We start from the raw sequence: 14,647 nt of genomic DNA, 5'->3' as shown, positions 1-14,647 counted from the left end.
TTTTATTGCGTGTTTCACTGATCTGTTTCTTAACAACTGCACCGATCTAGATCATGGTATCTTGTCTGATATCACGATTTGAGCACCTTGTTTCTTACTCGCTTTTTCGATATCGTGTCAACTACTGCAGGGAATAGCGGAGGCGCCGCGGCCTCATAGTTAGTGCGCTCGCCTCCGGATCGAGCGGTCCCGGTCGAGCCCTGACTGGAGACATTGGGTTGTGACCTTGACGAGGTGACATGCTTCTGATTAGACTGATTCGTCTAAGCTTTCTTTACATATCCTTACGCATAATTAATAACAATAATGATGATTACACAACCACTCGGCGTGAAACGAAAAGACGCTGTAACAGCTGCGGCGTTAACCTGACTTCGCTCAGCTTATATACGAATGGGAAACTTAAAACCAGGTAAAAGGTTGATTCGGTGACTGGGGCTGTTGCCTTAAAGTGCCCTTCCCGGCTGAATGTCGGCGGGGGTTTTCTTCCTATCCCACAAGGCCAGGGAGTAGAGTCTAGACTAAACTCAGTCCCAAGATAAATCGGTACCCGGTCAGTAAAATTTGCTATGGGGCTTGGGAGCAAATGAAGGCTTTCTATTCCTGCTAGTTTTTAAAGAACGGCTATTACCATTTAAAAGCAGCGTTTTAAGCCATGCAAACCGTTGCGTGTTTGCAACAACCTGCAAAACATCTCGAACTGCAATTGTTTAATTTTAACTCCGGTAAAACACTAGGAAAGGTGCACCAAAAAAGAAACATAAAATGAGAGCGGCTTACCTTGTCGTGCATTCCTTCTTGACCAACTGAAACATGTTCCTCAGACAAAACGCCTGAAAACATTGCACCAATGATGATGCCAAAGCCCAAGAAGTTCACAAGCCAGCATTGCGTGCCAAAATTTGCCCGTTTCTCGATCAGGTGATCAGCCTCAATGGAAGTCTACACCAAGAATATCAACCTCGTTCCCAGGGTCCTCTCTCTTCCTCCCTCGAGAAACTTTCTCGAAGGAGGAAGAGAGAGAACCCTGTGAACGAGGTTGAGAAAATATCAAACATTAGCTATAGTAAGAACTGGGCGACTTCCGCCTCTGTTGATTATCAACGTTTCTAGTTCCAGAAAATAATCCCATGTCGTATATGCTTTGGACAAAAGAGAATTTCCAGTTTTGCTGAAGCAGTGTATAGATTTTGTGCTGCACGAAACCTTGGCCGAGGCGTACATTGCACCATGAGACAAAGGAATAACCCAGCGGTGACCAACACTGAGATACAGAAAACGTTTTTGCTTCTATGTATTTATAGATAACCAGCCATAGGCGAGTGTTTCCAGAGCTATTTCGAGTTCACCCTTTGGAGTGTTTGTATTATTTAATAGAAACATTAAGGAAATGCTTTATATTACTTTAAGAAATCACTGAAAAAAGAGAAAGGGAAAATCAGTCAATATTCTAAGATAACAGACAGGGAAACACCATATCAGCTCGAGAGCTGCAGTCCTGCACTCCCGGGCTTGCACTCTAACCCAGTCCCTCCCTAACGGGAGTGAAGCAATTGCCGCGTAAATCGCGACTGTCACAGCACGATACCATCCAAATATTTTAAATTTCACAAAGTATCCTACTCTTCGTTATCGACTTTCACAAGCTTCCCACAAACTGGGTACTTAGCTAACCTCTGACGTAATATGGAAATTCTCTTTTATTGAAAAACACTGATGTTTTTAAAGAAGAAAAATTACAATAAGCAATAATCACGGCTTCTTTAATTGAACATAATTCTGACAGTAACTTTTCACAAAGATCTTTTCTCCGGAATTCACGCTCTCAGCAGAAAGGTTGTTTAAAAACTGTTCACCAACGCTGTAAGATTGTCGATAGATATAAGCCAACCTTTTCGTGACCCTTTTCTAGTCTCCTGCGCAGCATCTACGTCACCGTTTCGTGACGTACGCCCAAACGATTGAAATTAACACTTTCCCTGATAAAGAAATAAATCGGAAATTTTACCACGCAATTAATCTGAGGTAATTGAACGAACAGTTACAAGCTGCCATTAACACTTTCCCTGAAAAGCAAATTAACCAGAACATGTTTCGATGTTTTAAACATTATCATCAGCCATAATGAATATATAAGGTTTACAGAAAAATCGTTGTTATATATGTAACAGCCTATACAATGACCCTTTATAAATTTAAATTAACGTAAAATGCAAACTTATTTAAACTAACCCATAAAAAATTTGAAAAGAACAATCGTGAAAAACCACTAAGCTGAAATAGATACATTTAAAAGTGTAACGATAAATTGACATGCTCAACTTGTTTGTTGAGTTCTGGATTTAACCGTTCAATATGAAAACTCTCCTTGATTTTAAGTTGTGAGAAAGTCTTAGCAAAATCAATAATTTTATAACTGGAGGCATCACAATTGTCTCGACATTGCTCAGAACAATGGAGATGTTTAAAAACAAGGGAATTTTTGTCCCAAAAAAGATGTTCATTAACACGTGTGTGAAAATGCCTATTAGTTTCACCAATATAACGAGCTCCACAGCTCGCACACGTAAACTGGTACACCACACGTGATTTAAGAGACTCGGGAATAAAATCTTTAGGACTAAACATACTGCTAAGTTTGAAAGGAGAGAATATAACTTTTACATTTAAATCTTTGCAATACTTATTAATAATAGATGAAATATTATGAAATGTATCTATTTCAGCTTAACGGTTTTTCACTATTGTTCTTTTCAAAATTTTTATTGGTTAGTTTAAATAAGTTTGCATTTTACGTTAATTTAAATTGATAAAGGCTCATTGTATAGGCTGTTACATAAATAATAACGATCTTTCTGTAAACCTTATATATTCATTATGGCTGATGATGATGTTTGAAACATCGAAACATGTTCCGAAAACTGAAAAGCGTTGTTGTATTTTTAAAAATATTTACAACACTTGTGCTATCAAGACCCTTTGGCAAAATTAACCAGAAGTTTTAACAACCATTTAATTTGTGAGTTACTCTGACTACAGCAGAGTTCCATTTTCAGAGAATCGCAGTTACGTAACACGTTGTCCTAGAGATGTCAATCGATACGTGCGCTCGCAAAACACATGATCGACAGACGACCAACCCCTAATTTGCGTAATCTGAATCCGTAACTTGCTTACGCAACTCACGAGTTAATAGACCAATTTCGATATATTAAAATTCAGCATACCACAATAGACCTCAGAACGAGGCTCTGGGGAATAAACCCCGCAAACTCTGTATTTATTCCCAGAGCCTCGTACTGAGGTCCATTGTTTTAGGCTGAATTTTAATTTATCGAAATTGGTCTATTGACAAGTAGCCACATGTACACGTTCTGTGCATTCCATTTCCTCATTGTCACAGAAATCATTTCAGACGAATAGCAATGATTAAATCAAAGCTGACAGCAAGTGGCTTTATAGTTTTAATATCAATGCGAGTGCAATTAAGGATTTACAGTAAGAGTGATATTTGAAAATTCTCTTAAAATTGCACAAGCTTTTAGGCGCGTGCAATTTGAAAGAATTTTCAAATATCACGAGTAGTGTAAATATTATTCCAAAATGGCCGCCATTTAAGTATTCTTTTGTTTACTTGGAAAATAGCCCTTGTTGCCTCGTTCTTAAACTTGAAATTCAAAAGAATATTTTCCCTTAAAAGAGGCAACAAGGGCTCATTTTCAAGTAAACAAAAGAATACCAAAATGGCGGCCATTTTGGCATAAGGTGTATTGCTCGAGCCTTATTCAATTACGTATTTATTGTATGGGTATTACCTGATTGGGGAAATTATGAAAGCATGTGCGTTCATTTGCATTGCAGTGCACATTAAAAATTAGCGATAAATTAGCCTGCTCTCAGCCAATCACAACGAAGTAATTTTCTCAGTGATATATAGAGGATATTACACGGTGGCGAGAAGATATGAATTTTATGTTTGAGTGGCAAGAACAATATCTCACGTGCGAGGGTAGCGAACGAGTGAGATATTGTTCTTGCCACGAGAACACAAAATTCATATCTTCAAGCTAATGTGTAATGTTCTTTTTATTATATAGACGCACTGATGACGGCGGTGTCGACAAAATCTGGATCGGACCGGACCGGATCACGGATCGGATCACGGACCGGATCACGGATCGGATCAGGGATCTGATCACGGATCGGATCACGGATCGGATCGCGGACCGGATCGCAGAAAAAAAAACAAAGTTTAAATAAAAAAAAATAAAAAAAAAATTAAATCGTTTATAAGATAATAATAATAAAAAAAATAAAAGTGGAAAACTAAAATATGTTAAATGAAAATAAGAACCCCGAATTTGACGCAATGACATGTTAATTTGAGAGAATGACAAGAGGTCATTTAAAAAGCCACATAAGCACCTAATTTACGACGAATTTAAATTGTAATGAACAGGCAGATGTAGTTATATTTGAACGTTAGTTGGCTCGAAGCTTGCGTGAACCTCTCATCCTCGCTTTTGAAATTATTGTTAGTATCAGTAGCTAATTCTCGGCTACATTTTCGTGTCAGATGTGAGCGTTACAGTTGGCGTTACAGTTAATGAGACGAAAGCTTAAGGACATGACTTGCTTTAAAGGAGCTACGTCACGATTTGGGCAGCTTGAAAAAACTAGTCTAGTTTTTCAAGTTTGTCATTTGCAGTCCTCGTTAATCTTTGCCATCCTTAACGATCCTCATTTCGTTTTGACTTGTTCTTGCCTCTTAAGTGTTTTCTATCCTAGAACACTATCATTTTAACGTTTTATTTTATTTAGAGGCAACTCTTTACGACCCTAAAAAATGACTCTAAAAATCGTGACGTAACTCCTAAAATGTTGGTTATTCTCGGGTTGCGTTATCGTTCACACTATCGATGTTATTCCTATAATTTCTTGTAAAGCAGCTATATTCCCTTGAAATACATATGATTTGTTTCGTTTTCTTCCAGTGCGAAATATCACATTCCAAACTCACATCTTGTGGGTAAGTATAGACTTGTCTCAAAAACGGAAATTGTTTGAAATCATCAGGTGTTTATTTTTTTTTAGTGTTTTTGGTTTTTGTGTTTCGATTCATACGTTCGTCCTATTATTACCATACTGACTCGTTTTATGACAGTTTACCTTTGATGCAAGTGAATATACGAAATATCATTTATCTAAACTGCAGAGAAAGATATGAAGACATGATTGATCATCGCAATCACACAACTTAAGCAGTTGTGAAATTAAAGCCTGAAAAAAATTCGGGCCTGAACAGGACTCGAACCCATGACCTCTGCGATAACGGTGCAGTGCTCTACCAACTGAGCTATCAAGCCAACTGGGAGCTGATCACATTGTGAGTTCCTAATATACCCGTAGATGGTGAAGAGTGCAAGTGAATATACGAAATATCATATAGTTGAACGGCGGAGAAAGATATGAAGACATCATTGATCATCGCAATCAAAACCCAACAGCCTGAAAAAAATTCATCTGTGACCAGCTCCCAGTTGGCTTGATATTATAAAAGAATAAAGGAATATCACACCTAAATTAAATAAAACGTTCTGCTCACAGTAGTCACTGTAGTGTGATTTGCTCAAAAAATTTTGAATTCTGAATCTTGAATTTTGAATTTTGATTTTTTTGCCTTGATCCGATCTGTGATCCAATCTGTGATCCGATCCGTGATCCGGTCTGTGATCCAATCCGTGATCTGGTCCGTGATCCGGTCCGTGATCTGGTCCGTGATCCGATCCGTGATCCAGTCCAGTCTGATCCAGGTTTTGTCGACGCTGCTGATGACGGCGTTTTTGACGATTTTCCGAAGATTTCCGACCACATTCCGAAGATTTCCGAAGATTCTCCAAAACTTGTCCGAAGGCCACACGAACGTTGCCGAACATTTTCCGAAAATTCCCGAAGATTGACGAAGATTGCCGAAGACTTTTGAGGAAGACCCGAAGATGTTTCAATCACACCAATGAATTTAAGTAAAATTTAAGAGAAAAACTTGATATCAGTGAAATCATCGATATCTTCACTAGTGAGGATATGGAAAATACGCCACTCAAGTCCCAGATGTGGTTTCATATGAATTTTATGAGTGGTGTATTTTCCAGTAAAACACTCGTGTCTATATAATAAAATGATATATGTAACACCTTGTATACAAAATAAGATATTTGTTTAGGGAATGATAGAAAATATGTTATATTTTGTGGTTGTCAATTTAAGTTGTATGATTAAGGTGTCTGGAAACGGTTTTCTGCCCTTGTAAGGTAAAGGTAAGGTAAAGTCTGTGTACGAGCCAAGTGGCCCATCAGGCTGGAGCTTATCCTGGTTTCTGTAGCATGAAGCGACTAGGAGTATTTCTACTCCCCCCTGGATGGGATGCTAGTCCATCGCAGGGTTACCCCCAGCATTAAGTTGCCAGTACCCATTTATACACCTGGGTGGAGAGAGGCACTGTGAGAGTAGTGTCTTGCCCAAGAACACAACACAATGTCCCCGGCCAGGGCTTGAACCCAGACCACTCGATCCGGAGACAAGCACACTAACCATGAGGCCACCGCGCCTGCCCTTGTACTTAGATAAAAAAGCATTATCTATTTCATATAATAGGCTACCATAGCAGCAGTTTAACCTGTCATAACACCCTTAATTTTAGTTTTAAGTGAAGAACTCAAAAACAAGCTTCATTCAGGACCCACTTTTTTATTTTGTACTGAATAATGATCAGTATGTTTCCACAAGACTTCTTTTTGAGGAGGTCCAGAGTCATCTTCAAGTTTTGAACATTTCAGGTCCCTCTGAACCCCCTCAGGGGACATTTCACAAACTTTGCCAAAGTTGTAACATCATCTGTTAATGCATTACAGCACAAATGCCATGTATTCCCACTCACATTAAAATCTAAAAAAAAAATAAATTGGCAATCTCTGTGTTCTATATTTCTAAGCTACTAGGTTTATCCTTCAATAGACCTGTCACACATGCAGTGTCTTGTCCCAGGACATCTTGGAGAAGTTGTGCTCCACAATTCTAAGTTTTTCTTTAACAGTAAGGATGTCATGCCTTAATTGTTCAGCTGAGTAAGCAACTGACAATGTCTGGCAAAACACGACAAGCTTTCCCAAAGCTTTTCTCAAGCCAGTAGTGCTATTTCCTGTTAGCTCAGATAGGATAGAGGAATGTCTAAAAACAAAAAGAATGTGGGTCTCACAGATATTGACTAAATCCTGTTTGTGTACCATTGAACTACAAGTGTTAGTGGTAATGTCACATGATGAATGACAATCCTCCATAGTGCCAACCCAGCAGTCTTCATCAGATGCACATTGTTTTTGCTCTAGCAGAGTTCTTAGAAACACAGAGGGGTACATAAAATCAAGGTCAATGAATTTAACCACAGAACCATTAGTGATCCCAAAATTTCCAAGGTGTATATCACAAGACTGCACTAAACCATAAGGATTACTGGACACAGACAGTGTAGAATCCAGCAAAGAGTAAAGAAAATCAAACTTTTCTCTTTGACTTGGAATGTACTCTTGGGAAAAAGTACTAAAAATTAAATTTTTTGTAAGGGTCAGTGCTTCATTTAAAATGCTATAAACATACGGTATAGAACATGGACCGTCTAGGATTTTTTTACCAAAGTTTCTTAACATCTCCTCCACTGGTTCAAATAAATCAGGCAAGATTGAAAATTCACTGAACTCCCACTTCTCTCCAAAGACACTCGAAGCAATTAAAGGTAACTTCTCAGTTACATATAACCCACCACAATATCCATAGAAATCCAAAGAGTGTTTGCTTTCATTTAAGGCCATTAACATAAAAGCCTCTTGTTGGTACATTAGTGTAACAAATGTTCTAGCCTCAGATGCCGTTATAATTTCATTGTGATTGCTATCAGCATATGATGTCAACTTTTCCACAAGTGTGCTGCATTGTGAACAATTGCCAAACATAGTTTCCACCCAGAAAAGAACATCATTTTGAAAAGATGACATAAGGTCGTTGTCTGTTTTTTTCTGGAGTTCTTTAAATTCCATAAACCACCTCTCGTTTACTTTAAAAATAACTTCCCTTCCTTGCCATGCTCCATCATAAACCTTCTTTTCAATTACTGATGAAAGACATTTTCCAAGACGGATGTTGTTCTGTTCACAAAGATCGGAGCAAAGTGGTCCAGACACTTGTCCTTCTTTATAAGCTGAACACTGAAACAGTAACAAGACAGCTTACATGAAAAGGAACCAACTTCTATGAAATATTTTAATACCCCAGAGATCATTGAAGGTATGTAAGCAACAGGAAGTAGGAAAAATAACTTTAGACTTAAACAGGATTTGAACCCATGACCTCTGCGATACTGGGGCAGTGCTCCACCAACTGAGCTACTTTCACAAAAATCTTCTAAGTGATGTTCATCTAGGTATTTGGCCATAATTTTAATATTGCACGTGCCTGTATCCAATTTTTACTATCTAAAAATGGTATTGCTGTAGCTTTCCTGTATGTTCATCTGTGTGACTGTGTAATTTCAAAGGATTTTTCATACAGTGCTAACTTCTTAATTCCTTTCAGGGTGCCTTAATTTGTTTAACTTTTGTTGTCACTGATCGTTCACCATTGGTTTGTTTTTACAGGGGGAGACACTGAAATACAGGTATGAGTTCCAAAGGAAAAAAACACCTGTTGACCACAGGTGACTGTTGAGATGTCAGGTGCTTGATCAGACAAGCAAAGAGACAAGCTAACAAACTAGTTTGTAGTTATTGATAAAAGAAGTCAGGTAGGTTGACCTTCGTCCATTGGGGATTTTGTAGGTTAGAAGTTAGGAACCTACAGCAGGTCCCAAAGTATGGAAGTGATATGGTCTGTCCAATTGATTCCTGAGATAAAAGTTAACCTTTAAATAGGCATTTGAATCCAATGAACAGATAAACAAAGCACTCAAAAGATAAAACTTTGATGGTGTGTGAGGTACAAATCTCAAACTTCTAATATCTGGATTTTTTCATCTTTTTGGAAAATGGTATCAAGAACAGTTTTCACTTGAGTGTCAAAAAGTAATTGGCTTAAAAAACACTTGCACCACTTTTTCATCCAAACAGGAGTAAAACCAAAACCAATCACTCTCACACTAGCTCTCATTTTTCCATGATTTGCATAAGCGACTTGTAATAACTTCGAGTTTTGATTGGTTCACTGTATTGTCTGTGTCCTTTGTGATTGGCTAGACTGATTACTTGCTGATTAATTGAAAATCACCCTTTAAAAAGTGAGCTATCAAAAGCAAATTAGGGGTCACCAAATGTCCAAGATACATACATATTTACATACACACGCAAACAAATTTCTCCCGAAAAATGCTAGATTTTAACTTTTTAAAATTTTACAGCTTCTCTTGTCGCGAAATTTTATAGCTTATCTTGTCACGCAATAGTAACGGAGTATATTTATTTTTAATCTCCTACTTTCCATTGTTTTGTAAAAACGTTCACTTACTGTAGCTATCATATTTCCAATGGTTGTATATGTATTTCAAATCAGTGTAACAATGTAAATTCGTGATTTTATCTGATGAGTACTGCACACAAGTTGTGTAGTACAAAACTAAATAGTAATAAAATGCCAAGTCAAATCTACAGTTGATCAGTTCATCATTTGTTATAATCACATTCTAGTTTACTATTGAGCACTCTGGAAGCAGATCTGCAAATCAACTCGTTTGTCATGTAGGTCATTAAATCCATGTAAAAGCAGTTGTCAAAGGCACTACTGATGTTTATTTCATTACATAGCGAGCATGCTTAATGCATGACACTTGACAGTAAGGATACACACAATTAGAATGCACTTTTAAATTTAACTTACCAGTGAAGTGACAACATGGGGCAAGTTGCATTTAAAATGTTTGTCAACTGCAGTAAGTATAACATAGAAGACAAGGACTATCAGAACTATCAGTTTCCATCTAGCCATGACAGGATGTAAAGCATTGATTTTCAGACTATGTGCAGTACCTGTTAATCAGAGAAAGAGAACTGGATTCAATACAAGTAGCATAGAAGAAATTTGGACCTCAAAATTGGACCTGGCTCGGGTTAGTTCAAGACATTTTGGCTTTTAGTTATGTTACTGTGAGAATTTTGGTACTGGGAAATTTGAGTTCTTGTGTTTTAAAAGCACACTGATCAGCTAGGATGTATGATTGAGACCTAGAATCCATTTATTGTTAAATAATTATTAGGCTTAGCATGTAATACTACAAATGCAGAAATAAATCTAACCTCAATATCTTACAAAATGGGCTAGAATTTATTTCAAGAAGATTTTGACATTTTATAATTAATACCTAATGCATACCTAGCCACCATCTATTGCTGGGCACTTTAGAGGAGGTCTGTTTAGGCAAGCCCTTATTAACTGGATAGCAAAGGCCCAAGCGGGTTCTTGCTCTGTTTGAGGTCTTTTTTATTCTTTTGATGAGTTGACCCATGCTTCTACAATAATTGTAGAAGCATGGGTCAACTCTTATGGTGACTCTTACGGGTCTACTATTATGGTGACTCCTTTGTGAGAGGAGGGGGGTCACCCTAAGAGGTCAATTGGAAGGCAAGGATCTAGTGGAAGGGAAGGTGATGAATTTCTTTAAGATTGGCAAGTTGCTGAATAGATTGGTTAACTTTTGATTGGGTTCTTCCTTAAGGTGTTTAGTTATTTTCTTGATTCGTATCACAGAGTATCTGTGCTCCTCAATGCGTTGGTGGAGGTGCTGGGTTGTGTAGCCTTTACAATTTGCATTGCATGAATTACGTAGTTGCATGAATTATGTAGTTGCCAATTTTGTAAAAAAATATTATTTCCATTTGATAATGGTGATATGTCGTCATTGAACCATCATGTTTTAATATTGCTTAGAACTGCTTATAAATAAAAATGTGTTACAAAATCTTCCATTACCTTAAGCTTCTTGTTTGTGTACAATGCAGTTATATTTCAGTACATACATATACATGTATACATAACTTTATTTCAGCTTGAATTTATAGGGTAGCTAAAATTTAAGTTTATCTCAGTACTTTGATATCTGCATTTCCTGTTTATATCATAAGGCAGACACCCTCTATTACGAGGACACCAGTTTGAGTCCCTAAGGCATGTGCACAAATTTTAAAGAAGCTGGTGATGGTCATAAAACTTTGAGTACTTTGATCACTGACACCTTGAGTCCACCTCCCTCTACCTCTTGTCAATGTTGCCTGAATTTCAGGAATGCAATCATACCTTGAAATGCCTTTAGGTTGATTTTCAAAAATGTATCTACAATGAATAATTTTTCCAACAATGATCTGAATTTTGAAAGAAAAAAACTAAATTTTGGGAAAAGTGTCTCAAAGTGGTTACAGAATGTGTATTTTCAGAAAATTCCCATCCCCAATACATGAAAGGTCATGGGAAGGATTGGGGAGTCTCAAAAAACAAACATTTTGAATGAAAGTGCGAAGATAAGCTGGAATTTCTGGAGGCCCAGTGAGGTGGTGCTCAAACGTACAAAACCTTCCATGGAGAGGGCAAAGATCTTTTCTGGTAAAACACAATATATGACAAACTGAGGATCCAGAACAGGCAAGATTTTTTTGTATAAACCCATACTCAGTTTTTTTAAGTTACTTTGAGTTTTAATGTATCCATGATTGTCAATCATGTGTGAAGGATAGTACAAATAATATTTTATTACATGGCAAATTAATCAACTATGAAAAGGAGAATTTTGATTGGTTTGCTGAGAGGTTAACATTTTTCAATACAGATCACTTAGATGGAAGAAATAGTTTAAGTAGAACATTGTACCAAAGAAAATAGTTTCTTGTCAAGTAGAAGTACAATTTCGTTTATGTCTGAAGGATATTTCCAGTCAAACTTTTATGAAAGCAGCCTGCAAAATATTTGCTTACTTTGGTGTATGCACTTACCAAGAACTGATGCATAAATATATCAGCAGAAATTTATAAGAGCCACTATAATAAATACTTTATTGAACTAGCTTGTTCAGTCAGTATTGGGTCCGAATATTAGTCTTGTTCTTTTTCTGCAAGTTTATGGTCCATAGTTTTTAGCAGAGCCCCAAATCCTCATTCTTTCCATTACATGGCTAAATTATTTCAGAAGGCCAGTAGCTAAAATCAACAAATCAGATTGCTCTATTGCCTGTCCAATATTTTATAAGCATTGGACCGACTTGTTCGGAACCATCATCATCATCATCAATCGTTATTGTCCCCAGTGGGGCATGGGGCCGCGGGAGAATATCAACCCTTTGGGGTTTTTTTTGTACAGAAGGTCTGTGCCTCAAGGCCTAAGGCTGACAATCCCCATATATGGCCCTCACTCTTGGTTAATATATAGAGGATATTACATGGCCATACAGAGATACGAAATTTATCTTCAGGAGTTGAAATTATATTTCATGAGCGAGCGTAGCAATCAAGTAAAATATTTTTCAACACAGGAAGAGAAATTTCGCATCTCCAAGCAACCGTATAACCTTCTATTTATCATATAAACACTTATGAAATACCAAATCATTTCACTTTTGCTGCAAAAGGTGGGATTTATTACGTAACCATAACAACAGTGATTTTTTTCACTTGTGAAGATAACATGTTATTTTCACTTATGAAGATATCATGTTTTTTGTGCTAAAGCTCTCCTGGTATTTCATTAGTGTTTATTATTAAAAACTGATTTATAATAATAATAATAATAATAATAAGTAAAAGTAACTGGAGTACAATTGAGGGAGTACCTTGCTACATGAAAATTTGGCGACACGTTAATTTAGCGATTTTGAAAATTCCTCATTTAGCGGCACTTTAATTTAGCCATTTTTCGTAAATTTTGGAACATAAGTCACTTAATGTTTGTGATTTCATGAGCAAAAACTTATTAAGGTATTGAAAACTTTTACGACAACAATAGAACACTTTATGTGATAAAATCATAAACATCAATAGCTTCATTTAAATCACAGTCATACAATGTTTTAAAACTTAATTTTGAATGCAGCAAACGAAACTGCAACTGTAATGCCCTATCTTAATGCTCTCCTGACTCATATTTGCATTGTCACACAAAGTCAGTGCTCCTTTTATGAGTACCTAACCATTAACATTCTACAACACCAATTAGGCTTGGTGGATTACTTCAAATGGATCAACAGGTGGCACTGGTTTGTCTCTGCTGGCAATTTCCTTGACTCGCACCCTTGACAATACATTTCCTCCTTCAGAGCCGGTCAGAGAATCATATTAATGTGACAAGCAAGCTTGCGTGAAATAGCTTCATTACTGACATCCTGGGATCAGTTGCTTTGTCTTCAAAGCTTGTCCCACTGTCTAACTATCTTTTGAACCTCTCCTAAATACTAGGTGGTAAATTTCTCTTTGCAGAATTTCTTAGCCTGGCCATTAACTGATTGTGTGAAACTGATCACATGGCGGGATTTCATTTTGTACTCAATTTCATTTAGCAACGATTTAAATTTTGCGACACTTAATTTTGATGCATTTTAATTTAGCGATTCTTAGAAAAAATGCTAAATTTGCAAAATTAAAGTGTTGCCAAAATTTCATGTAATAAGGTATTCGTGCGAGTAATTTCAAAATCGGGCAAGCGTGAAGCGCGAGGTCGATTTGAAATTACAAGCACGATTACTCCCTGAATTGTAGGACATGAGGTCCAATTACTAATTAATCGCACCTATAACAAATTTCAGAATAAAAAGTGTCTTTTGAGAACTTCTTTTGAGCAAAAACGTCTACAGCGCTTTTCATAAGTTTTGAAAACCGTAGGAAACATTGCGAAGGAAGCCATTAAAGCACACATAATTGACATGCGAATCATGTGGGTGTCCAATTACAGGTATCCAATTACAAAAAGTTCAAATTGGATACCTGTAATTGGATGCCCATGTGATAGCGTACCGATCACATGATAAATAGGGGCGGGGAGAACCAACCATGATCAAGAATTTGTTATAGATATGTATGTACAAAGTTTAAAATATTTACAATTAAAATGTTTAAAAAAGTAATGTGTCTGGTAAGAATGTTTAGCTGAGTGAGCGGGCAAGATACCAAATCCTGTGCTATGATTGGCTACCAGAGTGGACAAGATGGGACTATCTTGCTGGCCCGGGATTACCCGCTGTCTGCCGCAAGAAAATAGTGTTCTTTTTCCATATGACAAATTCTTTATTGACCAAGCTTGTTCGGTCAAAATGGCTAGATATTGGCCTCGTTCTTTTTTGTGTGTTTTCCCCCACGACTTGACCTCACGCTTGTTCAAAAACCCAGGGCCCGGCTGTTCGAAAGCCGATTAACGCTAATACAGGATTAAAAGTTAATCAAAATTCTAGTTTCTCTTGAATAAGTGTTTTGAATAAGTGTTTTCATTGTCCATTTTTCCTGAAGTTTAACATTGGTCAAAGCCAAAATTGAAGGACAAAAAATTCACTAAAAAGTCACAAAATTGAAATAAAAATTTACGCTTATCCTGGATTAGCCTAATCGTGCTTTGAACAACCCGGCCAGAAAAGCTT

At 37.0% G+C, this 14,647-nt stretch overlaps 1 protein-coding gene across 2 annotated transcripts in view; it reads right to left on the bottom strand.

Moving 5' to 3' along the window:
- Positions 1-6,733: 6,733 nt before the first annotated feature.
- Positions 6,734-14,647, bottom strand: part of LOC110061433 (divergent protein kinase domain 1A-like) — an 8,712-nt gene continuing 798 nt past the window's right edge. For both annotated transcript variants that reach the window (XM_020768273.2, XM_020768274.2), the window contains exons 2-3: positions 9,919-10,067; positions 6,734-8,258 (exon numbers count right to left, since the gene is read on the bottom strand). In XM_020768273.2, the coding sequence (XP_020623932.1) occupies positions 7,020-8,258; positions 9,919-10,026 (1,347 nt within the window). In that variant the 5' untranslated portion in view covers positions 10,027-10,067 and the 3' untranslated portion in view covers positions 6,734-7,019. The remainder of the gene's footprint in view (positions 8,259-9,918; positions 10,068-14,647) is intronic.

Source organism: Orbicella faveolata, unplaced genomic scaffold (genome assembly GCF_042242905.1).
Source record: "Orbicella faveolata isolate gen_17 unplaced genomic scaffold, um_ofav_v1 contig_12, whole genome shotgun sequence".
Lineage (NCBI taxonomy): Eukaryota > Metazoa > Cnidaria > Anthozoa > Scleractinia > Merulinidae > Orbicella > Orbicella faveolata.
This window is presented reverse-complemented; position numbering and strand designations above follow the sequence as displayed.